Raw genomic sequence first — 27,669 nt, 5'->3', positions numbered from 1 at the left:
CTCGCCACCAGGGTCTTCCCCCGGCCGGCGGGGCATCGCTTGGACGGCGCTCCTGGCGCCTCCCGACGGTACGATCCGTCGCGTCTCGCACCGGGAATGAGGATCGGCGGGGGGTTTTACGAAGTCCCTCAGGGCGTTAGGAACCTGCGGAGTAGTGGGGGTGTCTTGCAAGCCCGGAACAGGCTGGGCAGCCGCGGGAGGAGAAAGCGGGCAGTACCACAGGCTCGTGTTTTCTCCTGCGAAGGCGACAGGAGGGAGGGGACACGGTTATCTCGCCGGGGTTCTCATTTGGAGAGGGTTGGGACAAGCCTTAGGAAGATTAGCAGGGGTACGGCACAGCGCCTTCGGCAGAGCAGCAGCGTCCCGCCGCTTGCCCGCTCCTGCACTTCGGGGCAAACAGAGGACTTTTCCTGCCTGAGAAAAACGAGACGTCTTGGAGAAGCCGAGGAGCGAGCCGGAGCCGAAGCCTCGCTCGGGGGGCCTGGGAGAGGCAGGGAGGGAGGCGGGACCCCCAGGGTTTCGTCCCCGCTGGACACACACCGCGGTGCTCGCCCACGGTGAGGGCAGCCCGGCGGGCGCGCAGAGGCTCCCCACCGCAACCGGGGAAGGAAGAGCGGGGAAGAAGGGGGGGGGGGGGGGAACGGGGGACGGACGACGACGGGGGACCCTGCGTCAGTGCAGGGCCGTCCCCTTCTCCTCCCCGTGCGCTCGGCTCTGCCTCCCGCCAGCCTCCCACGCCTCCCGCGAGGTGCGGCCGCGCTACATAAACACGGCCCTGCCGCCGGTGCCGCGGCTCTCCGTTCGCAGCCCGACGGAGGAGTTTGTCCGGCAGCGGGCAGAGGCGCGGCCGCGGGGAGCGCAGCGGCGGCGCGGCTCCAGCGCCAGACGGGGCGGGAGGCTCCGGCGGGCAGCAGCGGAGGGCTGCGCGCTGCCCCGAGGGCGGCGGCCCTGCCGTAGCCCAGGCGGCCGGAGGAAGAGGAGGAGGAAGGGCGTGGGCTCCGGCGGGCTCGCTCCGGTATGGCCCTGGCGGACAGCGCCCGCGGGCTGCCCAACGGCGGCGGCGTGTCGCCCGCGGCGGGGAGCGGGGCGCCGGGCAGCGGGGCGGCCGCAGCGGCGACGGGCGGCTGGTCTTCCTTCCCGGAGATCGTGGAGCTGAACGTGGGCGGGCAGGTGTACGTGACGCGGCGCTGCACCGTGGTCTCGGTGCGCGACTCGCTGCTCTGGCGCATGTTCTCGCAGCAGCAGCCCAGCGAGCTGCCCCGGGACAGCAAGGGTCGCTTCTTCCTCGACCGCGACGGCTTCCTCTTCCGCTACATCCTGGACTACCTGCGGGACCTGCAGCTGGTGCTGCCCGAACACTTCCCCGAGCGCAGCCGCCTCCAGCGGGAGGCTGAGTACTTCCAGCTGCCCGACCTGGCTCGGCGCCTGGCGCAGACTCGGGCGGCCGCCGCCCGCCCCGCCGTCCTGCACCGAGACGGCTCCGTCTGCGCCGAGGAGCCGCCGCCGCCGCTCCTCGGCTACCTGGAGGCCGAGCCGCTGGAAGGAGGCGGCGGGGCCGTGGCGTCCGCCCCGTCGCCCACCGCCAGCCGCAGCCCCTCGGGCGGGCCGCTGCTCACGCCCTCGCAGTCGCTGGACGGGGCGGGCGGGCGGCGCTCGGGATACATCACCATCGGCTACCGGGGCTCCTACACCATCGGGCGGGAGGCGCAGGCTGATGCCAAATTCCGGCGGGTGGCCCGCATCACTGTCTGCGGCAAGACGGCCCTGGCCAAAGAGGTCTTCGGGGAGACCTTGAACGAGAGCCGCGACCCCGACCGCCCTCCCGAGCGCTACACTGCCCGCTACTACCTCAAGTTCAACTTCCTCGAGCAAGCCTTCGACCGACTCTCCGAGGCCGGCTTCCGCATGGCCGCCTGCTCCTCCACCGGCACCTGCGCCTTCGCTCCCGAGCAGGGCGGTCCCGCCGATGACAAGATCTGGACCAGCTACACCGAGTACGTTTTCTGCCGGGACTGAGCATCCGCCCAGCCCGTGGCGTGGGGACAAGACAGCCGGCCCTGCACACCCTCGCACCTACGGTCCCCTCGCATCCCGAAGGAAGGAGGATGTGAAGCGGGGCTGTGTCTCGCTGTGCTTTTCTCACCCCGATATCTGCCTCCACGCACAAGGCGGGCCAGCCCCGGCGCAGCCCCCACCCCTCCCTCAGCACCTCCTGACGGCCCCGGGGCAGGAGGACGCTGTGTTGTGCCTCGGCTGTCGTGTCCCTGCTTGGCCGTATCCTGGCTCCCACCTTCACCCTCCCTCCTGCATCTCCCAGTAGCTGTGTTGGTAGCAAGGAAGGAGAGAAATATTGGGAGTAGACAAATGCCGGTCCCACAAAAGCATGCATGTGCACCCAGTCCTTGTCCTTCTCCCCACACAGAGCTGAGGTATAGCTCTGGCAGGGTGGGGCATTTTAAAAATCATCCAGGCAGGGGCTGAGAAACTTTAAAGTTGCTTTGAGCAACTTCTGTTGAAGATGGCATGACAAATGCCTTTCTTTTCCCATCTCAATACCCTTATGAGGGAGTTTGCCTTGGTGGGCAGACCCCAAATGGTCCATTTTCAACTCCTCCCTTCCCCACCCATCAAAGTGATGCCTGTGAGTGAAGGGCTGTCACATAGAAAGGAAGCCTGACTGTGAGGGGTTTGCGCTGGCTCATACTTCATCTGTTGAGATGAGTAATTTTGCGGGAGGTGTGCATGTGGCCCTTCACAACTGGTTGCTCCCATCTTCCCTCTTTGTTCCCCATGTCTCTGAACTCCTCTCTGTTAAGCTGGACCAGGTCCTGCACAGCAAGCATGTAAGGCTGATGTGAAAGGACAGATTTGCTGGATAACCAACCATTTGAACTATGGAGTGTCCTCAGAGACATGGGTTTATTCCCTTGAGAGGTAAAACAAAGACACTTTGAAAAATTAAAGTGCTCATGCATTGTAACTTCCGTGGGTGGTCTGAAGTCCTTATAATTGAAGTTACTGTCTGTAATATGGACAGAAATCTCAATGTTTATTTCCTTAAACACCCTCAAAACGATGGGAGTGAGGTGAAGCCAGGCTTGCCTGAGTAAAGATAGGGCCTGGGTCCTGGGAAGCTGAAACCATGTACATTGAATGAGTGCAAGATGTACATTATAACTGTCATCCTGAGCACCCTTGTTACTTTTTGTCATGCTAGTGCAGTAAAACTCTGAAGCCAGCAGATGACAAGAATCACTTTTTAAAGAGCCATTTCCTTAGTTTTCATAGCAGTATTATTTGGGCACTGACACTGTACCTCTTCTTAGACAAACTTAGTGCTTCTTGGAAAGGATTGAGCCCTGTCCTCAGAAAAACAAGGAAGATGCCAACTTTCTTCAGGGGAAATTACTTCTGAGCTGTATTTTGTTACTGCTGGGTAACAGTCTTTCCCAGAGGAGGCAGTCAGAGTCTGCATTGGAACAGATGATCTGAACCGCAGGTTTTACAGAGATTCAGCAGCTCTTTCTAACAAATTCTTGAAGTCTGGAGTATAAAAGCACTTCCCTTTAAAAACCTAAACTTGATTTAAGAACGTGTGTAGCCTGTTCAGACTGTCACAGAAAAATATCCTAAATATATGTGAAGTGTTGAAGAACTTAGCAGTACATATTAAAGGCTTGAAGTTATGTTTTTAAAACTCTTGAACAATAATTCCAGTTCTAGCTAGTTCTAGTTCTAACTCCAAATTTAGAGATACTGCTAGCACCTGTATTCTAACCAAAGAATTTCACAGTAGGGCTTTTTTAAAAAACCCTAATTCCTTTGGAAACAGCTATAGCTACATTTCTATCAAGTTTCAGTGCTCAGTCTCTGTTTACTTGGTCTTTCATTAAGTGCATGCACAACTACATAAAACTGAAAATAATTTGCATCACCATGGCTTCTTTTTTCTAATATTAGCAAGGTTGTTTATCAACATGATTGAATTGAAGATGTGCGTATGAAAGCACTGGATACTGTCCATTTGTAGATAGTTGTATTATGGAGTATTTTTAAAAGGATAGAAATGTAAACCTGCCAAATTAGATGAGCAATAAGATACAGTGAGAGGCCAATACACCTGAGGATGGAATGAAGTCTGTTTGTCCTATGCCTTACTCTGAGATGACTTCTTTGTGCTTAACTTTTGCCACAAGTGAAAAGACATTGATCACAGCTACTAGGTCTTTACAGTGCCCTTCTTAAGAGTAATGACCGTCTTTTTCTAGCTTCTGTTAAGTAACTCTGAAGTATGTTTTTTAAGATTTTGTATAAAATCAGTTTTCAGTAAAGTGTTCAAATTTGCTCTAGATAGCTTTCTTTTTTTAAGAATCTGGTAGCTTACTAAATCCATCATAGGAGCTATGAATAGGGGCAGTTTTAAATTGACCTTGTGATTTAGTGTACATATATATACAGTATATAAACGTTTTACACGAATCATTTAGTTTTTTTAATAATTTTAGTGCTACAGGATTTCATAATGTATCTAGCTGAGCATTTTCACATTATGTTATGTACATAACATGGTAATGTTTTACTGGTTACTTATACCTGTTTCAATGGAAAAAACTGAATATGAGTATCATCAGCTTGTAGAACTGAAATTGATGACATATTTGCTTGAATGTGAATTTCTAGGTGGCTGAATGCATCTCTAAAACAAAGATTGCCTGTCTTTTGATTAATGGTTGCCTATCCCTTTCCTGGCTGATGACCCAGTAATTCTCACTTTTTACGTAAAAATGGATGTAATATAAACAGGATTTTTTTTTAGTCTTTGTGCTAAAAAATTTAAGTGTTACTAGTGTTAAGAAATGGGCCTTTAATTTACTGATAACTCAGTATCATCAGCAGGATTAAACTGATGGTGCCCTAAATGTAATAGTCATTTGATGCCTGGCCACAGAAGATGATACTGTTGTGAACCATTACTTAGTAATGGCAGTAAACTTTTTAAAAGGAAAAATGGTCAAGGCAAAGTCAATGAGTTATACTTGTCTGTTCTATTGAGAGCTTGAAGAATGGATAAACACGACGAATCTGCTGACTTGTTGACATGAAAACATACAAAAATATAAAGGCACAATACTGGAGTCCTGTCTACATTTTGTAGTTGTTGCTGTTCACTGTTCACGTACTTATGGATGAATGCAGTAACATTTACAAGTGCTATTAAAAATCCACAAGGGCAGTCTTTCTTTTAATTAGAAGTTAAGGCATAGGTCTTTTTAGTGATGCATATCATGAAGGGTGATTTTGCATATGTTTGATAGGATGTTTATATTTTTATACATGTAGATAATGAGCCACTTATTCATTCTTATTTTCACATGTATAGCATTGGAAATAAAGATCCTCCTGGGACAAAGTTGCATACCAAATTAAATTTTTGTTCTTTAAATATTAACTCAGTTGTGTGGTTTATGCTGTCCTTTTTATTCTCTGTGCTTTGTTCTCCCACAGTATCATATTCGTAACTTCAGCAAAGACTCTAAACTAATGTGTAAAGAAAAAACACAAAATTATTTATACAGAGACCTCTAGTAACGCCCATGGCAAGATAAACAGCAATGCAGAGTACTCAGACTGCATAATTTTCTTTTAAGCATCACAGAGAATTTTTGTAGTACTGGTCAGTCAATCCTCAGGAAGAAATAGTGATTGAACAGCTTAATTTGAATAGCACTGAGTAATTGTTGAAGTCAGATGTTGATTTTTTTTTATGAAGCCAGAGAATAATAACATGGGATACAGTGCTCATTTAATGAAAGAAACATTAATTACCTGAGGTAATACATGATCTGAGAGAATTGCATCTAGAAATTTTAGTTAGCTACCCTGTGGTATCTTCCAAACTCTTCTAAACTTGTGGTCAGCTTCATAGAAAATTAGTAGTGACTTGTTAGTATAATCCATGTGTGAAGTGCTGTACATTTAATAGTTCTTTCTTGGGTATCATGGTTATACTACAAAGGAACCAGCTGAAGGAAGTTTAATCAACTGTTTAATTTGACAGCTTGATAGTATTTGAGTGCTTTGTTATCATGCAATAATATAAGAAAGGAGGTCATTCTATGAGCAGTAAAACTTTGAGTCTGAAGTTTTAGGTCTCATTTTCTTTCTACTACTCCTTCTGCTCATCCCTGCCAATTTTATTCAATTCCTACTTGAAAAAGGAGGCACATTTCCTTGACAGAGCCACCTTCTGCTAGGCTGAAGGTTATGGGTGAATTTTGGCTTTGTCCCTCTGTGAACTACAGATTTTCTTCTTCCTTTCCCTTACCCCACCATCAGTATTCATAGAATTTGTAAGAATTTAACAGCTGTGAGGTTTTTCAGTTCTTTTGATTGTTTTTTAATTACCCATCAACTCAGAAGTTAAGGGGAATGGATATCCACCCAAATGGACAATGCAAATGCCATGAGCCTTATTTTAGTAGGAAACAAGGTTGACAGAATATTGTGAGTTATACCTTCCACTGTCTATATAGTCTGAGTGTACTGAATCCCTATAGAGTGAGAAGACAGGCAGTCACTCTCACTTTTGCAGCTCTGGCCAGTCAGTCAAACTAATGGGTATGCTAGAATGTCTTAAAAATACTTACAGACTCCTAATTTCTGCTGCATTTCCAAGACTGAATCAAAGTATGCAGGAAAATATTTTCCAAAGATTTGATTTGCCTCAGGGCAGAGTTGTTTTTTGTTCTTTTTTTTTTTTTTTTTTTGTAAGAACCCTTCAGTAGAGTTTTCAATGAAATATTAGTGCTAATGTGTTATTTATTTAGAAAGTACTTAGCTTTATGAAACGGAATGCTAATTTTGTTTTTCATTAAAATGAGCGGCATGTGTTTTTCCCCTGCTGCTAAACAAAACTCATATGTATGACTGCTGAAGTAGCAATGCCACCATTGCAAATAGTCTGTTGGAAATATGCAGCACAACTGCTGTGACAGTCAAAACCATAGCTGGTCAAATTATCACATTTCTTCCCCATTCTACTTTCCACTGTGCTCAAACTGGAATAAAATTAAACTCTGTTACACGTTTCTTGCTCTACAAGTTTTTTAGCACACACTGTGGAGCTTTTGATACTTCTGTCAAAGTTGTTGGCAACTGTGAGTCAGGGATTTGAAGCAGGTCTGTTTCCTTGTGAGGAAAAAAAGGCTAGGAAATATTCTTGCACACAGTGGGAGCAGCTTCAAGCAATTTGGGAAAAATTCTTGGTATCACAAGAAATCAAAGATATTTTTCTGTATAATTCGAGTAATATACATTACACCCATTGTGCAAACCCAACCTGCCCTGGAACACTAAAGTCCTTGATGACATTTGCTTGTTCTAGGTTTTATTTTGTATCATCTGGATGAAAGAAATTATTTTGTTTTTCTCCTTCAAAAAAGCTCAGTGTTTAGCAGCTGGGAAATGACAATGTTAGAGGTACACCTTGCTTCAAGTTAGCATTTCATCATCCTTTTTTTTTCCAACATAATGCAAAAGAGAAGTTCACGTGGGAGCATATAGGAATCATAGAATCATGGAATCACTAGGATTAGAATACTTAGCTCCATGGAGCCTCTGACTTGCCTTTTGCAACCTAGTTTTCTCAACATAGAATTTAAGTAAGTTTAGATTCATTGAAGTTCAGCCAAAGAAGTTGAGACCAAAATATCCAGATTGTGATGACAAAAACAGGTCCATTGATAAAGACCATGTGATCTATGTTTTTAATTTGTAATTTTGAGGGAAAGACAGAGCCTTGGTTAATTTATTAAGGAGCAGGCTGTTATTAAAAACAAAATAAAATGAGGGAAAAATCCTCCAGTCCTCTCCTACGTTCTTGAGGAGGGAATGCAGTGCTGGTGTGATGAGAACAACCTATCTTTTTGATTTCAGAGATAGCTGAAATAACCCACAATGTTGCCATCTCAATTCTGTCTGTTTTTCTGGTCTTGGCTGAACTTTAAGGTCACACCCACCCTTAATAGGTGGTCCTTTAGAAAAGCATATATTCATAACTATGTAGATTCCATAAATTCGGATAGAGTTTGGTTTTGACTCATATTTTCCAAATAGCTTAGTGACAATCTTTGTCCTCATGTTACAGCAAAGCCTGTGATTATTAGAAGCCTAAAGTTAAAGTTTTTCCCTTTTAAAGGGCAGAGACTGTAACAAGAATGATTTTTTTTTTTTTGGAAAGGATACAAATGGTGCACTTTCCCCTCCAAATGTATAGTCTTGTACAAACACTCCTAATTTTCCCCACCTTGCAAAATTCACTTCCACATCTTCCTACGGCTGACAGCTCAAGGCATGAATATTTCTGAAAGCTGCAAGCACCAGGGGGTCTTGCAGTGATTCCCAGTTGTTCCATAGCCATCCCTTCCTGCTGTGGTCCCTTGTGCAGCCAAAAACAAGCTGGGTGGGCAGCTGAGTCCCAGGCCCCAGGATTACCCAGTGGCCCTGACCACAGCTGCCCCCTGTGCCTCGCTTCCTTCCCGGCCACGACCAAGGTAGCACAGTAGTCCCTGAGCCAGCACAGTCCTGCTGCTGGTGCCTTGGCTGAATAAAGGGGCAGCATTTGTATTCTGGTACACTCCATGCAGCCCAACAGCCAGGAATTGGCACTTCTTCTCCAGGAGATTTCTGACCCACTTATTTCCAGGGTTTGCTTTCACAGTCTGCACTTTATCTGCCATCTCAAGGTATGGCTGGAATATGGGAAAGGTTCAGCTGTTTACAGTAGTCTGTCTAATAGTTTATCTGCCATAACAGTAAAGGGACAATGAGGACAACTCACTTAAAAAGAGTTTTACAGTTCTTTAAAATTTTATGGTCAGTATAAACCATGGAAAGTGCTGCATAAACTATAATAACACTGGGTAAAGGCACCTTTTCTGTTTAAGGTGAGAATGATAACTTAATCAGTTTTGCTGGAGCACTGGCATGTTTATCCTCTTGGACTCATTTGTATCATTCTAGAGGCTGAAGAGCACTCACCTGTAGGTAACTGGGCCAATTTCTTTAGAAAATGTTAGGTTAAAAGTCTATGTATACAAATGCACCAGTGTTTCTTTTTCTAGAAGAGAAGTTTCAGCTTGACAATGTCAGAGTGGATGTTTTCCAACACATCACCTCCTAGGGTTTGAGAACAGAAAGAAATGTCCAGATCATATGGTCTGCCGTTCAACATAGCATACACTGTAGGGCTTCCCCTAACAGAGGCTTTAAATCAGGCAGTGAAATTTCTTGAACTGTCATCTAACTTCATGGATGATACTGCTTGTGCCCAAGAAGACATCACAGTGCCTGGTTAATTGTTAGGCTGTGGATGCCACCAGCATTGGCTTTCACCCAGAAGGGTCTGCAATGTCTTCTTCATCCACGCCCTGAGGCTGTGGTGAGTGCTCTGCAGGAGGGCATGTACAGAAGTAGTTCCACTGATCAAGACCTGGGGATGAACTGTCCTGTGGTATCCTTCGCTTTCCTGCCACTTGTCCCTGTAACCAGTTTTTCATTGGCACTGCTGATGTGGCCATGGAGTGGACCAGTTCAGGGACCTGCTGTAGATGGAAACCCTAAAACAAGGAAACAGGAAAAAGCAGGCCTATTTTCAGCTGGATCAGCTCCCAGAATGGGCTCACAGCATAATGGAGTTATTAGTGTTGGGTGAAGGCGCCTGATATCTAAACAGAATGAGCTCCTGTGGTCTGTCAGTAGGGCATGTTGTTGACTCCTTTAGTCATCTCCTGTCTCTTCTCTAAATCCTCTTCAATTTATCAATGTCCTTTGGACTTCTGATTTCAGATGCTTCTCATTCTAATAAGGGAATTCATGAAAAAAAAAGTAACATTTTCCCAGCCTCTGTTTTTTTTCCATTCATTTCTTCAAGGTTTGAATTAGCAGGCCTAGGGGTTTGAGTGTCTCTGGAGTTTATGTCCAGTAAACAATGACTGCGAGTACCTGTATTCTGTCTCCAGAATTCTGTCCCAGTCATCAGTCAAAATGCATGGGAGTGCCTAAGATGTTTTCTTATTAAATATTATGCCTCAGTTTAACTTCTAACAACTAAGGAACAAAGCCTAGTAAAAGTGAATCTATTTCCTACACATCAGCGTTGATGGACTTCACCGTGACACGAATGTTGGGTATCATTTTCACTGGTTATTACATTGGATAGGTAGTTTTCCAACCACATGAATGGACGGCTAAGCATTGATTGACAGGCTGGCAGGCCTGAAGTTCCTAAATTACCCAATTTTCTTTTAACTACAGTCCAAACAGTCCATGTTTTTTTCCCAGTCCTTTGGAGCTTCCGCAGGGATCTGAGATTTTTGAGAAAGCTGCATTAGTAAATACACAGGCTTGTAAACATACCAGATATAAATTGGCCAGACCTGATTGAAAAAAAATACTTGTTGCTCATATTTTTTTTAAATTCGTTTTGGAAGGGAAATTGATCATTATTCCTAACAGACCTGAAGAGCAAAATGTTTATACTTCTCCTGAACTAACAAGCCTACAAATTCCATCTAGTAATGAATCTGTACAATTTTTCATGTTGTTCCAAATAAAATTAAATAACTTCATTTGTAATCATGCTGACTACTACTTTCTTTGTGTTCTTTTTTCTTACCTTATTAAATTTATACAATGCAGTTAGTACAGTATTTGGAATTAATAGTTTTGATTTATACAGATTGGTATAGCCTTCTCTTTCCATTTTAGACTTTATATCTATGACTTTTTAATAGCAGCTATCTGGATCCTGTCCCAGGATGTACTGGGTGACTGGTACCTCCTGTTGATCTCAACAAAATGTGCTGTTGCTACAGGATGCTAATGAGAACTTAGACAAAAAAAGGATTCTCTTTTTTACTTTCATGACTTTACATTTGCAGTTATTTGCTGAACTTGTAACCTAGGATTTAGAAATTCAGTATTTTTAAAGGTAAGTGTCCTAATATGCAGCTAGTGTGAATTTATACCATCATGTTACTTTGTGTTTTGACTGTTTAATCTCTTACTATCTGTTGTAGTGTATGTACAAAGAATAACTAGATGGATACCACACGAGTATTTTCTAAGATTTTAGCATTCTTTCAACACATTTAAAAGTTGCTTCTTCATTAAATACTGCTATTCCTTAACTCCATTTACAGAGTTACCTAAGAACATTACTGATACACATTTTGGGGTATTACACACATGGCACACATGGCACACAGGTCATTCTTTTGCTCTTACTTGGACTTGCACTCACTGGAGTTGGTGTTTTCTTTTTTCTGAGGCCCTGCTTCCAGTATGTATGAACTGGTATAGAAATCAGATGGGCAGTGTGGAATTCAGCTGTGGTAAGGCTTGTGGCCAAGTAAGAGTGCTGTCGCTGACAACCTCTCAGCTCCTAGAGGCTGCACACTTTGCCTACCCACCCCACAAACTGATGGTGTGTGAAGGCTGATACTGTCTGTACAAACAACAAACACTTAACATTAAAAGCAAGGGGTTGTAGTAGTTTTTCTCTTACTTTGTTTTCAGCAGGTTACTCTTCAAGAGAAGGCCCCATTGTAATTTTAAACACAATCTTGGCTATAATTCCCTCACTATAACCATACAGTTGTGATCTCCATTTTTCCTTTGATATTGTCTTAAATAATTTCCACTTTTTCATTTGCAGCATTAAATTACAGGGAATTAGAGGAAGAAATGTTTCTTTAAATAACCATCTTTAGACAAGAAATTACTTTTAATTTTGATAGCAGCCAAAGGAAATAAAAAAGTCACTGGCTGAAATCAGCAAGTCGCTCTCTCTGTATGGAATACCAGAAGAGGTAGTTGTGAATAATGTAGTTTCAATCACTTTTCCTGTGGTCAGAGCATCTCTCTTCTGGAACAGCAGTTGCTTAATACTGAATGTTTTCCTCAAGATAAAGTATACATCCCACAGACATTTCTCAAGCACAGGACAATAATTTCAGAACGGGAAAATCATAAGAATCTCAGTAAAGCCCATAGAGCATCTCAGAGTACTGTATCACAAACCCATTTTTAAGTATGTGGCAAAGCACTGTGTGAGTTTAATAAGGAATTGTATGCTGTAACTGTACTATGCAAAGGCAATAAGCTTTGCAGATTTGCTTCTCTAAGGAAAAATCATGAGAAAAAATAAATTTTGAATGTTCTTCTGGTTTTTGTATGCAGAAAAACCTACAAAGAACTGGTGTTTTTTATGTAAAAAGATCTTGTGGTTAGGATAAAAAGGCAGACTAGAAAGGGTGGTACTGTTGTGAGAGTTTGCCACAGGCCACCAGAGAAGGAGGAAGAAGTGCATGAGGCCTTCTACAGACAGCTGGAGCAGCCTCAAAGTCACAGGCACTGGTTCTTGGGGGGGATTTATCTACCCTGATATCTGCTGGAGAAGCTACACAGTCCAGAGAAGCAAAAAGAGTCCAGAAGGTTCCTGGAAAGCTCTGATGACAACTTCTTGTCCCAGGTAGTGGAGGATCCCACAAGGAATGACGTGCTGCTTCATCCTAACCAACAGGGAAGGCTTGGAGATCTTAAGGTCAGGAGCAGCCTTAGCTGTTGTGACCATGAGATTGTGGAGTTCAGTCTTGGGTGAGGAGGCAGCAGGGCAGCAAGTAAGATTGCCACCATGGATGGCAGGAGAGCTGACTTTAGCCTCTTCAGGGATCTTCTTGGAAGAATCCCATATGAAGGGACCCTGCAGGGAAAGTTGATGTCTAGAGATCACTTCCTCCATGCTCAAGAAAAATGCATCCTGATGAGCAAGAAATTGGGCGATGGGGCAAGAGACCTGCATGGATGAACGGGGAGCTCCTGTCATTACTCAAGCATAAGCAGGAAATACACAGGAGATGGAAGCAGGGTCCGGCCCTTTGGAATGAATGTAGAGAGGTTGTCAGGTTAATTAGAAAAGGAAGGCCAAGTCCATCTGGAATTAAATCCAGCCAAGGATGTCAAGGACAACAAGAAGGCCTTTTTCAAATACATCATTGACAACTAAGGATAATGTGGTTCTGTTACCAAATAGAGGGGGGGCCCTGGTAACAGAGGGTGCAGAGAAAGCAGAGCAACAGACCTCAGGCTTTGCATCCATCTTCACTGGCTAGACCAGCCCTCAGGAATCTCTGACCTTGGAGACCAGGGTAAAGGGATGTCAAAGGACTTTCCCACGGTCAAGGAGGTTTGGTTTAGAGAACACCCAGGCAAAATGGACATCCACAAGTCCATAAGCCCTGACAGGATGCATCCATGAGTGCAGAGAGAGCTGGTGGATACCATAGCAAAGTCACTCATGGTCATATTTGAAAGGTTATGGTAATCAGGAGAAGTGTCTGAGGACTGGAAAAAATCAAATGTCACCCCAGTCTTCAAAAGGCTCTCTTTGGGTATGGGAAAGGAACAAAGAGGATGAACTTTGGTGACAGAGTCCAGAGAAATGGTTTTCCCAGAATGCCATCTTTTTCTTTTTTGCTGGACTCCAGCTTCAGCTTGCATTCACCTCCATGTAGGAAGTGTGTGCAGACCTGTTTATTCTGAAGCCTAGGTTTAAAATCCACTCTGGGTATAGTGGAACTTAGGCCTCAGCTTAAAGAAAAGTGCTTTTGTGAAAAGTAGATTGCAAAGACTTTCTTGAATAGTCTATGCTGTTGAAGTGTTAAGGCATGAAGGGTTTAAGAATGAATAACACTGAGTTATGCTGGACTGCAAAACCAGGCATAGATTGAACATACCTGTAAACCAGGTATGTATAGCAGGAGTTAGTTCTGTTTGTATAGCAGGAGTTAGTTCTGTTTGTATAGCAGGTGTTCGGGCCTGTTTCTGTTGAAAATGTTCTGAGCCAACCATTCCATGGTTAAGTGCTCTATGTGTGAGGCATGTAAAAATGTGCTGGTGACACAGAGATACTCGGTGAGAGCTGTGTCTTTGTTCAGCTGAAGAAGTGGAGGTTGCACTGGGTTTGTTGCTAAGTTAGAGCAATAGCAACTACTGCTCTAGGCAAATGGCTTTCTAGAATTAGAAGCCATTACTGTCTGAAGTGACATATTTAGAAAATGTCTCTACATGAATAATTAGCTCACCCAGCAGAGCTGCATCTACCTGATAGTAAATTTTTTTCCCACTTTTGAGCGTATTTTATTTATCTAAAACTTTCCAATGGTCATCACTGGTAGTTTATTCTATTTGAAAAATAAGTAGTAAATGAAGGTGTTCTCATAGATTGGAACAAGCTGCATGTTTTTATTTTTTATAGCTTCTCCAAGGATGTAATTGAGACCCTGAAGAGCTTTAGCTCTTTATACTACTGAAAGACATGTTCAACATCTTTTTGCAAATTTCCAGTTTGAAGAACTGATGAATAATTATTCAAGTGTTTATATGGATGGAAAAAAAAAATCTTCCTGTAGAGACAATACTTTGCTGAAGAGAGACTTTAGTTCTCTCTTCTCTGTTTTATTTGCCCTTTCTTCAGCTCAAAAATATCTAGTTTAGATATGTTTCATATGGTGGAATATCTTTCTGAAGTAGCTGAAAAGGAACTGGAGCTGTCCATTGTCAGTCAAATACTGCACTAAATTCTCATTTCCATAATGCATGCAGTTTTCCTTCACTTATTGAAGAAAATAACAATTTTTTAAAATATATTGCTGCCCTACAGTTGCTGGGGATCACATATCACTCTGAATGTGTCTGGCCCACCATTAGTTTTTGCAATTGAACTAAAAATCTGCCAAGTTGTGTCATAACACAGTAATGGAAATAGTAGAGATGACTTACTTCACATATATTGTCTGAATATTGATATGACCAGCTGCAAGTAAATGGGAAAAGGATTGGTAGTTGATATCTCTAATTTAATCTTTGGCATCTCGATGAGTCATTTTAGGATTAAAATTGTTTTCATTATACTTTCTGCATGAAAGACCAAAATAATCTGTAGTTTTAATAGAATTTATTCAGGAAAGCATTGACAAAAATACTAGAGTAATTTTAATATTTGTTTCTACATCAAACATGCTGAGATGAGGCTTAAAAGCCCACCTGAGAATTCACATTTGCCTCGCTGTTAGTAAGAGCTGTAATTATCTGTATCTTTTGGAAATACTTAAAATGAAACACAACCTAATTCTCAGTTATAGAACAATGTAGTACAACAAAGACATTGTAATCTATTTTTTTCATTATAAGATGCAGGTGTGTAACCAGGAAGAACACTAACACAATTATTTCTTTGTAAACCTTTGCAGTACATAAACATTTACTGGAGCATTAAAAACCAGAATTTATTCTGACTTTTTAACAGCAGAACCATTATATTGTATAGGTAGGCAAAGAGCTTGACTTTCTGTGATACTTTCACTCTGAGTCCTGCTTTCTCTCCTTTAATTGTCAGCAACATCACTACCCAGTGATCTTCGTGGGGGCTTAGGGTTACCCTAATTGCCTTCCCCTTCACTCCCGACAGCAAAACCAACACTTCCAGCAGAGTCCTTGGGGCCTTGCTGCTGCTGAGTGTGATGCATTCCAGAGCCCTGTACCCCAGAGCAGTGTTCACCAGCCACATTGCAGGGCTTGGCAGAGTGAAGTCTGATCCCAGCAGAGACTGAGCCTAGACTGGGGTAGGACAGTCCAGGCTGACAATGACCTAATTAGGAGCTGTAGGACTGAGAGGTACCACAGAGTTTTCGTCAACATCCCTAGCCCTAGGTTAAGGATATCAGGATTCTTGCATGGATTTGTTTTATTTAAATATTAAAGCAACCACTGACATCTTTGAATTTTTCATCTGTCCATGCCTTTTACAATTTTTGGATTCTTAGAGCTGAAACCCAATGACTGAGGAGAAAGTTCCAAATGTGTTGTGACAGGGAAGGGCATGGTACTCTTTTTAACTTCTGAAATTTTAAGTACTCAACTGTTCAAGAGCTTGTGTAGTTCAGGGGAAAAACAAATGAAGAGAAATGTGGGTTGAACAAGGGGCTTCTAGAAATAAGTGTGCCAGGTCAGGTCACAGATTCATTTAGTCCAGTATTTTCCTTCTCAAAATGAACAATAAGGAAGTTTAGGCAAGAAGGGGAGAAGTTAAGGGAAGACTGTGGAGGCACACAAATGTAAAGCAGACTTGTAATGGTGTTTCCTACTCCCATTTTCAGATTCTAAACCAGTAGCTTTGTCCTTGTATCTTATAATAATTAGTGGATTTCTAGTCCATGACTTTATGTGGTTGCTTTTCAAACACCTGTGAACTTATGCAATCTTCAGCATCTTGCAGAAGAGAATTCTAAGACTTTAGCAATATCATGTTAAAGGGCTTAATTCCCCTTTTTGTTTTCAACCTGCCACACAATTTTATTTGACAACCGTATTTGACAACCTAGTTCTTATATAGAAAAAGAATCATTACTTATTCACCTTCTCCCTGACATGGCTGTTTTTTAGCCTTCTGTCTTATTATCCCCCTAAGTCTTCCCTTTCCGAGGATAAACAGCCCCTGTCTAGTTGGTCATTGCTTGCTATTTCCTGCCTCTGGTCAGTCTTATGCTATTTTCATCTTCAGTGTGGTTTCTCATGTTCTCTTTGTTGCTTGTAGAGCTCACAAATGTAGTTACATTGATTCATTTATACACACTCCTGCAATTTATGGTCTGGAAGTGGTGAGCTGAACTGGATCAGACCAAAAGTCTTTTTACTGTCCTGGCTCAGAATACCCATATAGCAGGTATCTAGGGAAGTATATAAGACTAGAAAGTTCTTCAAACCTTTTAAACAACTGCAAGTTGTTTTTCATACAATTTTCAAATGGTGCATTATTTTGACTTGTCCACAAGACAGTTTTTAACCCTTTCAATCCCCAGCTTTGACTCCTACTGTCCAGTAATAAACTAAAAAAGTGGCTCAGCCTACTGATTGCAAGTTCTGTTGTGACTGTTAAAAACAGGAAGAGATTTCCCTCTTAAGAGAGATTACATTACATTAGAAAAAGTTCTGAAAAGTAGGCAAGCCCAGAATATTCAGCCATAACTATTCATTGAAAGAATAAAATTTTTATATTCACCCTGAAAAGTAATTTCCTGGGGAAAAAAACCACTTTGACATCTGAAGCTGGATCTGCTCGGAAGTTGTTCTGCAGTAACAAATAAATACAGAATGCTGCAAAATGCAGTCAACATAGCAGATCATGAACTGTTGACTGCAGAAGATCCTTGCTGAAGCCTGGTTTCAGGCAGCGCAGTGGTGTGGGCAAACTGATGAGTGACCACCTTGTGCAGGCCTTTGAATGAAGTCAAAAACCTTCAGTAATTAACATTTTGGTCATCTAAGAAACTGATCACATATACATGTAATGAATTTATAAAGGAATGAATCACTTAAAATGCAATTAAAAACTGCTGCTTCAGCATGGATCCTTGAAGTCAGTTGGGAATAATTAACTTCAAGATGATTTATTGAAGAGATTAATCTTTCACTTAGAGCTGGAGTAATCTATATTAATTTTTCTGAAAAATATTACTCTCTACAGTTTTAATGGTTAAAGGATGAGCCAAGATAGTGTTACTTGCTTTTGCTATTGCCCAATAGATGCTCGCCTCAGTGCCTCTTTGTGTATGTAATTTGTTTTAACTGGCACATACCTAATTAGGTAGGTTCGTAACTTGAACATTATCTTTCTTGAAGCAAGGGTTTTATGAAAGGCTAAATAATGTCACAAATCAGATCTTTCTACTTTTTGCAGTACACACCAACATAATATCAAATCATAAATTGTTTTTTTGTTGTCAAATTTCCCATTGAAGTAATAAAGTCACAGAAAGTTAAGTGCAAATGTAATGTCTTGTTGATTTCTGATTAACAAAGATAATGCCTACAATCCATATAAACTGTAGGCATAATAGTCTTATTTCTCTGGGAAACAAGTATTTGTGGATTTAATTTGATGTATATTAAATAACAAATTTGAATCCATATAAAAATAACATACAACATATATATAACATATAACATATAACATATAACATATAACATATAACATATAACATATAACATATAACATATAACATATAACATATAACATATAACATAAAGTGTGCTCTTTGTATTAGTTTTTGACATCACTATTTCTGGTAAGCAAACAGTTACTTTGTACATCTACCTTGGAAAAAAAAATCTGAGCACTTCTGTGTATGTGTTTCTCTTTCAGTGAGTTCTTCCCAGAACAGTTAACTCACAGCTTGTCTTATAAAAGCAGACTGTGTTGCTCACATCTCCGACCCTTTTGGGTTTCAGTCAGTCTGAGAATAATCCTTAGATTGTTGACAGTGTATTCATCTCCATTTCTTCCCAGAAGCAGATTTTAGCCTTATAAATAATAAGCTAAAATCAACAACACTTGGAAGAAATCAAACACTACATTTCCTACATGATTTTTTGGAGGAATCAGGTTGTTTTATATTGTTTGATTTCATGTTCCCATTATCAGCTTCCTTACATTTCATTTCCAATGTACATGAAGGACAGCAAACTAAGGCAGACAGGCTAGTTGCAGAAAAATACCATCAGTTATGCATGGCAGTCCTTTCCTCAGAAAACACTTGAGCTTGAGGAACTCTGTGTTTTCCTTCCATGTCATGAATATGTCTCGCATAACACATATTGAAGATATTTATGTCAGTTAAATATCTTCAATATAGCTGATATCTTTGCTTAAGATAACAAGAGGGAGTCTCTGGAAAGGCAGCTAGCAAGATGCCTTCCCAAAAGGTCCCTTGTTGTTGCTCTTATTAATATTCAGTGTCTTCTGTCAGAGATGTAAAAAAGTACTATGAGCCTTTCTGTTATTAGGAGAAGGCATGACAAGTGACAGCAAAATGATTGCATGAATTAACCAGAATAGCTTCCTGCTGGAGTGAAGCTAAAGTTTTCTACACACTGTGATGCATGGTGTTTTTAAGCTTATTTTTGCTTGCTCTGTTACAATAACACTGCTACAGTTTTATCTGTGCCGCTCCACCACTTCCTTTTGCTTGCAATGAATTTCATCACCTGCCAGCCTATCTGATCTCCTACTGGCCCCAAAACCTGGGCAATTGGCACACACAGCGCTTGATGGCAGAGCAGCAGCTGGGCAACTTGCAGTGCACGCTGTAACTTGGGTACCCCAGTCTGTGTGTAAACAACTTCCAGTTTAATAATCCTACTTTTTATTAAAATTTGTTTTCTCTCTTTGTCAGCCAGTAAGGCCTGGCTGACGCAGGAAGGAGAAATTTTTGCGGTAATGAAATTTCAAAAGACAAGTTAAATTTGTTCCTGTAGAAAAGGAAGGACATGAGAAGTAGGAAGTGCTGAGTACAAATATGATTATGAGAAGTTTCCAGGCTCTAACAAGATCTTCGGACACCAGAGAGGCCACCTTTGCACAACCCTCAACTCTGGGCTCTCAGAGCCAGCCAGAATGTGACAAAGGACATCTCCATGTGTGTCTGTCGTTTTCTGTTTGTTTCAGCTGGTCGTAAAAGCCTGGAAGGGAAACTTCCACCCTCTGTTTAGTTACTCTAAGAGATCATTGTGGTTTCTGCTCTTGGCAAGTACAACCATATCAGATGCTAGAACTGTAAGATCCATGAACAAGGACTTTATACTCAGAATTACCAATGGCTTTTGTGTTAAGTATGGACCTCTTGAAATTTCCCCTCGTTTTCCCTTCTACCTCCAGAAAATGATTTTAAGCTGGGGAAGACAGTTTTCCTGCATTTCCTCTGTTGTCAGTACAGCAAAACAGCCACTGCCATGGGTAGCATTCCCTTGGCTCCTGAGTGTACAGACTGTAAGGAGAACTCAGAGAGGAGAGATTTAAAATTCATACTTCCTGTGTATTACAGGAATAAATACAGTTTTTCTTTCTTTTTCTTTTTTGGCTGCTTGTAACACAAACAACGTAGTAATAGCACCTAAAAATGACTTCATAAACCCTGTTACACAAAGTTGTTTGAGATGGATGAGGTACAACAACAGAAGAACCATGAGATTCCAAAACCAGAAGAAACATTGGTTGGTTCAGATTATCACACATCAGATGATTTCTGTATCAGATAACTAACTTTAAGGTGTGGAATAAATGCTTTAAACTCATATAGAATATTTAAATAAATGAAAATGCCTAAGGATTTTATTTATTCAATAACTAGCTTATGCATAATATGACAAAAAATATATTCTCAGGTCAATATTTGGCTAGAAGCTCCTGTTGCATTCTGCATCATTATTTTTTTTTCCCTTGGTAAGTACTTTCAGGAAGAAGTTTTGTCCTTTAATTGTTTCATAGATGATAAAAGAGGCTCAATAACTTGTTTTTGTGGACTGGGAAACATTTATTTCTTGTCTTAAATGTGGCTAACTTACACACATCCTTCCTGTATTACAAGTGTCATGTTTCACTTATGACCTCTATACTGTCGGCCTTAAAATGGGTACCACCACTATCCTCTGGCTTAATATTCCACTATTGATATGTAGACACTCAAAAAATAATTTTATCTTTTCCAGTACTGTGTTGTGACTGATCCAGGGTCTTGTGAGTAATCTGTGTCAGGAACAGGAAACCAGCTCCATTTCCTTAATGGCAGTTAGCGATTTACTCACTACAGAATCTCTGGAAAATAAATTACAGTGTAATCTGAAGTCTGGAGGAGCTTTCTAGTGACTCTCAGGGGCTTTAAAGGCAGGAGTTACTTCATTTTTGGCATTACATCTGTATACTTGAGTGCAGGCCAAGCATTTCTTTTTCACTACTGAAGCTGCCTCAGGGCACAGTGATTGTTTATCAGCTCTTTCTTTTCTTGTGTACTCTAGCCCTGCCAACTTATCAGTTGTCTTCCTTTTTTTGTAGTATACACTAACACAAAGCTTTGGGAACATATCAGGAAAAATTTAATGTGCTCTCTTACATGCAGATGGGTGAAGAAATGAGGGGTGAAGAAATGAGAAGTTTTGCAAAACTTCAGATAAAGAATATATCAATGCCATTGTCTTTAATACGGACCTAATTTATAAGTCGTTAACACTGGAAATTACCAATTACCAATTACCTTCATTGCTGCCTTCCTACAGATATCTCCAGCAGCAAAAAAGTTTAGAAATAAAGGAATGGAACATTATCTTGTTGCACAATGCTGCCAGATTGTTGTTTCCATTTTTCTTTCAGAAACTTTTCCCCAATCCTGCTTCACCAAAGAAAGGGTACCTACATTTTTGTATCTCCAGCACCTGGGTCTTCATCCTGAGTGCCTTGTGATTCCCCCAATCTCTCTCTTTAACAGTCAGAAATAATGAAAGAAAATGTTTGAAAGTACAATTATTAATAATAGCCACACAGCAGGGTCATAACACTGATACATTGCCTGGGGGTAACCATCCCTGGGCAGTATAAAATTATTCTTTTATTCTCTACTGTGTGTGCTACCTGTGTACTGAATATTTTTACTATCTGTGATATTAGACAATTGGTTTGGGAACACTAAGGTTTTTAAGGAACATTTTATGTCTTTTTAAAAAGAAAACTATACAAACTGTGTCGTAGATGTGACCTCTCTTTCCCTGCTAAGCTCTGGGCCTGTTGAGTCACCTCAAGCCAAACTGGAAGACAAGTAGGAGTTCAAAAGACAATTGTGTTACCATCCTTCTAATGAATGCTGATGCTTGGGCAGAAAGGAGGCCCAGGCTAATGGCCCAACTAGGAGATAGTGAAGGATCTGGCTGGTGCCTCAGCACATGCTTTTGTCTAGGATATCGCAGCATTGGTGCCTCTTGTTTTTATGGGCCCACTAGGGATGTGGAGTTGGGGCTCTTATGACAGGTGAGAACATGGGAAGAAGACTCCATTTCTAATAGACCTGGGCTTTGTTTAATTTCCTACTTGCAGAAAAATTATGCTTTGTAAGCTCTTTACTTGTGTGATTCTTGGTATACAAACAGAAGGATGAATTTGATCCTAATTTTTTGATAGGGAAGTGTTTTTGACAAAACAACTGTGCAAGAGAAATCTACCTTACAGTCTGCCTGCTACCTCCTATGCTTTCTTTAGCTGTTATATAGCTTTTACTATGCATCTTCTTGCTGTACAGTTTCTTACAGCTTTTTCAGGCAGGTAGATAGCTTGTACAGCTTGCTTTTTCGCTAGGTAGATAGCCACCTATTGTTCTACTTTCCACTCTTGGCCTTAAAAGACTTCATTTTGTTGTGCTTAAGCCATAATTTAAAAAATAAAGGTTACAGAAGTGCTTAGGGCTGGCAATAAGGGTGAGCACTTCTCTTGGAAAAGTACAGCAGCTGAAGGAATCTAATCTCAGGAGCTAGAGTGTGATTTGGGGAGCTTTACAAGGAGCTGGATATGCTACAGGTGTTTCAAATTATAAACTGTGTGATGGAACCACTTTTCAGCCCTTTTAGAACCCTTTAGAAATAGGTCAAAATAACAGAGTGCTCTGTGGTCATGATTAAAATTGGTTCCAGGAGAAAGAGACTAAAATGTCTAACCAGCACCTATTGTCTACGACAAAGAGAAAAGGCCTCATAAACCGTGATGTAGGTCTTCTAACCTATTTGGTGGAAGAACAACAATTTCAACACCATTACTTCCCCTCACAAAGGGAGCAGGGGGTGCTCTATGAGAACAGGAAGGCCACCCTCACCTCAGTGACATACAGTTAACTGGCTGTGTAAGTCCCACTGCATTGCTACAGTGGACTCTTCTCACACATGCAGTGAAGACAGTCTCTGTAAATCTTCTCAACACCCTGTAGTCATTCTGATAAACCCTAAATGCTGTTCTGTGACCATTAAAGTATCAGAAATCAATAGTAGAAGCACCAAGAGTCCATGACCCAGAAGTTAAAAATTTACGTAGAGAGACGTGATTCAACAGGTTACTGAAGAATTATGCACTGCATAATTCAGTGCAATTAAAGGAAAGAGGTTGTTACTGATGCAAAACATCTTTTGTAGCTCAGATAAATCTAAGATAACTTAAGTTCTTATAAATTCCTGGTGGCACTTGCAAGGAGAGACTCCTCTGTGTTCAGTACAGAAGGAGCCATTTTAGATTGAAGCATTTTAATATTTTAGCACTAAGCTAATCTTCACATCACCAAGACAAGTGCATGTACCTGTTATTACCATTGACATGTCTTAAGTAGTTTCTGGGAAACACTGGCTTGTCTCTTGCATCCTCCCCATTTTTTGGCTTCCTGCAAGGAGTGTTTACCCTAAAGAGTAGGCTCTTGAAGTCCCCAAGCTGTTGAGGTTTTTATGGAACAGGTTGTTGTGTTCTCTAAAGTTTTATACCCCTAAAGGTACCTAGGATTTAAAAGTCCTTTCACATATTATATCTAAAACTTAGAAGTTGAAGGTCAAAAAGTTTGATTTACCATTCTTGAGAAGAAGACCTTATTATGATACATGGGCCCCTTTTGTGTTTTCATATCTATTCATTCCAGAACTTTACAGATGTAGACAGAATTCAAGGCAACTCAAGTTAAGTTTTTAAACATTTTTTAAAATACTCAGCATGCCAAAACACTTCTTATTAGAAAAAAAAAGCTGAAATGCTAAGATATCATCAAGATATATCAAGCCCTATGTATGATCTGATAGAGAATAGGGATTTTTGGGTCTCTGTTGTACAACTAATTTGTCCTACATGGGTAGTAAGGAAAGGAAAACTCTTCATCAGTATGTTCTGCTTGAGAGGTATTGTTTCCTTCCCCCAAATTACCTTGTCCATTGGCACTGTATCTGTGGCTCCTTTGGCTTACCTGTAGTGGGGTAATTTCAAGCTCATGCTGACAGTGTTTATGTCCTTGCATACAAGAAGACTACTCAGGATCTAACTTCATCTCGCAAACTACATTTTATCATTTCCATCATGCTTGATGAGTAATTATTTGACTTGAAATGACAGCTTCCATGTCTGCTTCTGCTAAGGTTATTTGGCCAGTATGCTGGTACACGACAATTTTAATCTTATGAGATCACTATTTAATATTCATGCTGTATTTTTATAAACTATAAACCACATGTTTAAATAAAATAAGGGAATTTACATTTAGTGTGTCAGAATTACCTTGTCTCTTCATTGTCTTTCTGTTTCTTTTCCTTCCTTCCTTCCTTCCTCCCTTCCTCCCTTCCTCCCTCCCTCCCTTCCTCCCTCCCTCCCTCCCTCCCTCCCTCCCTCCTTCTCTCCTTCCTTCCTTCCTCTCTCCTTCCTTCCTTCCTTCCTTCCTTCCTTCCTTCCTTCCTTCCTTCCTTCCTTCCTTCCTTCCTTCCTTCCTTCCTTCCTTCCTTCCTTCCTTCCTTCCTTCCTTCCTTCCTTCCTTCCTTCCTTCCTTCCTTCCTTCCCTTCCTTCCTTCCTTCCTTCCTTCCTTCCTTCCTTCCTTCCTTCCTTCCTTCCTTCCTTCCTTCCTTCCTTCCTTCCTTCCTTCCCTTCCTTCCTTCCTTCCTTCCTTCCTTCCTTCCCTTCCTTCCTTCCCTTCCTTCCTTCCTTCCTTCCTTCCTTCCTTCCTTCCTTCCTTTCCTTCCTTCCTTCCTTCCTTCCTTCCTTCCTTCCTTCCTTCCTTCCTTCCTTCCTTCCTTCCTTCCTTCCTTCCCTTCCTTCCTTCCTTCCTTCCTTCCTTCCTTCCTTCCTTCCTTCCTCCCTCCCTCCCTTCCTCCCTCCCTCCCTTCCTCCCTTCCTCCCTCCCTTCCTTCCTCCCTTCCTTCCTCCCTCCCTTCCTCCCTCCCTTCCTCCCTCCCTTCCTCCCTCCCTTCCTCCCTTCCTCCCTTCCCTCCTTCCTTCCTTCTCATAGCTCTTAATCTAGCAAAATTATCTCGATTTATATTTTATGACTTTGATATTGAGAATTGTCTTTCTTTTCCTAGGGAAGGTCCAGCTGCATTCAAGAGGGCTTGCTCTAAATGGAGCAGGTCTCTTCAGTATTCTTTCTTCCATGTAATTCAGCGAGATTACAATGAGTTTAAACAGGATAAACATGAGTGTCTAGCAGCCTGGCATCCTTCCAAATCTAGTGTTTTCCAGAGTTCACGTCCTATAGACAAACACCAGATTGGCTGTGGACAAGCACATGGGCTACCTAGGTTTGCTTTCTGACACGTTCACTCCCTAATGCCATATCCCATATTGGTAACAGGAAATGCCCTCGCTTGCAAGAGCTCATGGGCTCTGTCAATGACTGAAGCTATCCTGAAAATACTATTCTAAACTGATCTTTGTATTCCCATCAAGCGAAACACATGCTAGACATTAATTTTCCAAAACCTCAGCGTTCAAGTGCAAGATATAGCTTTAAATTGTATCTTATTTTCAAGGTTTGTACCATAAGCAGAAAAGAGCGAAGGGAAAAAAAGATGTGGTAAGTTGCAAGAACTTTTATATTAAGTAGAATGTAACTGGAGATAATGAGGAATGTCTGCTGGGAAATAAATACAGCACATTACTTGGAAAACCTTTGGATTGTATCAGAGAAAATGTTTCTGATTCAAGAAGTACAGAAAGCAAGTAAAGGAGAGGATTTTTTTTTTTAATATTTGTTGATGATTGTGAGGAATATATGAGAATTTGAGGCTGAGAGGTCCATTTAAGAGTGGCCATTAGGAAAAGATTCATGATTGTCCAGGACAAGAAGAAGGAATAGCAGCTGAGGGATAGAAGGTAGACTTCAATAAATTCACAGAATGGTTAAGCAAAATTTCATGTGAAGAAAAATGCTGCTAAAGGGTTAGTGCCTTACCCACAATACACACAATGACAGTATTCATCCACAGGTGTTTTCTACCGCGCTGTGAAGAAAAAGGGAGAAAATGCAGTAAGAAATCTGCTAGATTAAAACATGAGCTGTGCATGAACCTTAAGCAGAAAAGAAAGAATAAAGCTGGAAGCAGAAACTAGGTCAGGCTGCTGAGGATGAGTGATAAATATAACCTGAACACGTAGGAACAAAATTTTAAAAAGTCAAAGCTCAAAACAAGATGCATCTGCCAAGAGATATCAATCAATTTGAAAGTGCAATTGTAACACAGGGAAGGTGAAGGAAAGGGTGAATTGGTCAGGTGTTCAGTGGAGAGGAAAAGCTATTGCTGGAAGATACTCAGGAGGTTAAATTTTGTAATAACATTTTGCCTTGGTCCTCGCAAGCATGATCAAGTGAAAAATGAGAAGTAGTAGAGTAAAGTAAAAACATGAGCTTTGAATGGAAAAGGAACAATTTAAAGATTAGGGCTTATCAAGTCAGTGAGGGATTATGAGTGTCCTAATGAATTTTAACAACTTTATCCTGAACTATTGGATACTCATGTTGCACTGAAGTGCAAGTAATAGGCTCGAAACTTGGAAAGTTCATGAAGGGAGAGCCAGTGCCTATCTTCAAACAAGAAGAAAGGAAGATCACAGTATGATTCAGCCAGTAACTTAATTTCTGCTCTCATGAAATGCTTGAACAAGTAACTGAAACTGTTAGAACTGGAAGACAACAAGGATATGAATACATCCAATACAAAATAATGAAATCCATGTAATTTCCTTTCACAGCAGGCAAACAGAATTTGAGTACATAAACATGATTTATCTTGACTTTATTAGGGCTTTCTGTATTGTCCTATGTTGAAATTGAAAAAAATATTGTTTATATTAGCATTAAGCATTTGTCTAGATGGCCTTCAAAGGTCCCTTCCAGCAGAACCCACGCTAGGCTCCAATTCTATAAAGTACTGACACAGTGTGGATACAGAGAGGCTGGGGAGATTTCACAAGCTATGAAATGATGATCAATGTTTTTCAACAAAGACAAAAACAGGTATGGTTCACCAGGGAAAATTCTCTGGTCTTTGTTCAGCTTTTTTCCTAATGATCTGAAGAATACTTGCATTCAATTTTCAGGTGGCATGGAGTTGGGTGGCATGAGAGACCAGAGAATTCCAAACTGACCTCAAGAAATTGACGTAGCAAATTGCAAATGTAAGATGAAATTGAGTAGGAACAAGTGTAATATATTATTCTTGGGCAGGAGTAATGAACTAGACACATATGGGAAACAAATATCTAGTTCAATAGCGAAACTTCAGAAAACAATCTTTGGGCTGTGGTGAATCACAATGTGAGTGAAAGACACAAATGGAAAAGACAAAATAATTGTTACACATTCAGGGAATATAGTATGTAAGTCACAAACCACTGCTTTCCCTCTGCTTGTTAATTTCAAGGAAACAGAACAGTAACCCAGTTTGGGACAATGCATTTAAATAAAGGCATCTGACAAATTCAGAGAAAAGGATGAAGAATGATCACAAAATTATAAAATATGACGTCCACTGAAAGATTGAAAAAATTATTTAATCATTAAGAGATAAGGGCTATGAAGACAGCAGTCAGATATGTGAGAGTGTTGCAAAGAACATGGTAATTTGTCCCTTTTTTCCACAGTGAGTAGGACAAAGAATAATGAAATTATAAGAGGGAAGACTGCAATTAGTAACTGTAAAAGCTTGCTTATGTATAAGGATGCATGACCTAATGACTACCTGTAATCCCTTCTAGCTCTGTGAGTTTTAAAGTTAGAAGT

General features: G+C 41.4%; 1 protein-coding gene across 1 annotated transcript; it reads left to right on the top strand.

Annotated features, from left to right (window-relative positions):
• The first annotated feature begins 866 nt into the window (after nucleotides 1-866).
• Nucleotides 867-5,449, top strand: KCTD12 (potassium channel tetramerization domain containing 12). The gene has a single exon (XM_038150211.1). The coding sequence runs from the start codon at nucleotides 1,018-1,020 to the stop codon at nucleotides 2,014-2,016; it is 999 nt and encodes a 332-aa protein (XP_038006139.1). The 5' UTR covers nucleotides 867-1,017; the 3' UTR covers nucleotides 2,017-5,449.
• Nucleotides 5,450-27,669: the final 22,220 nt, after the last annotated feature.

This window comes from Motacilla alba, chromosome 1 (genome assembly GCF_015832195.1).
Source record: "Motacilla alba alba isolate MOTALB_02 chromosome 1, Motacilla_alba_V1.0_pri, whole genome shotgun sequence".
Lineage (NCBI taxonomy): Eukaryota > Metazoa > Chordata > Aves > Passeriformes > Motacillidae > Motacilla > Motacilla alba.
The sequence above is the reverse complement of the archived record's forward strand: the minus strand, read 5'-3'. Positions and strand labels throughout refer to the sequence as shown.

Coding starts and splice junctions, on each gene's coding strand:
- KCTD12 (XM_038150211.1), top strand. CDS start 1,018: ATGGCCCTGGCGGACAGCGCCCGCGGGCTGCCCAACGGCGGCGGCGTG.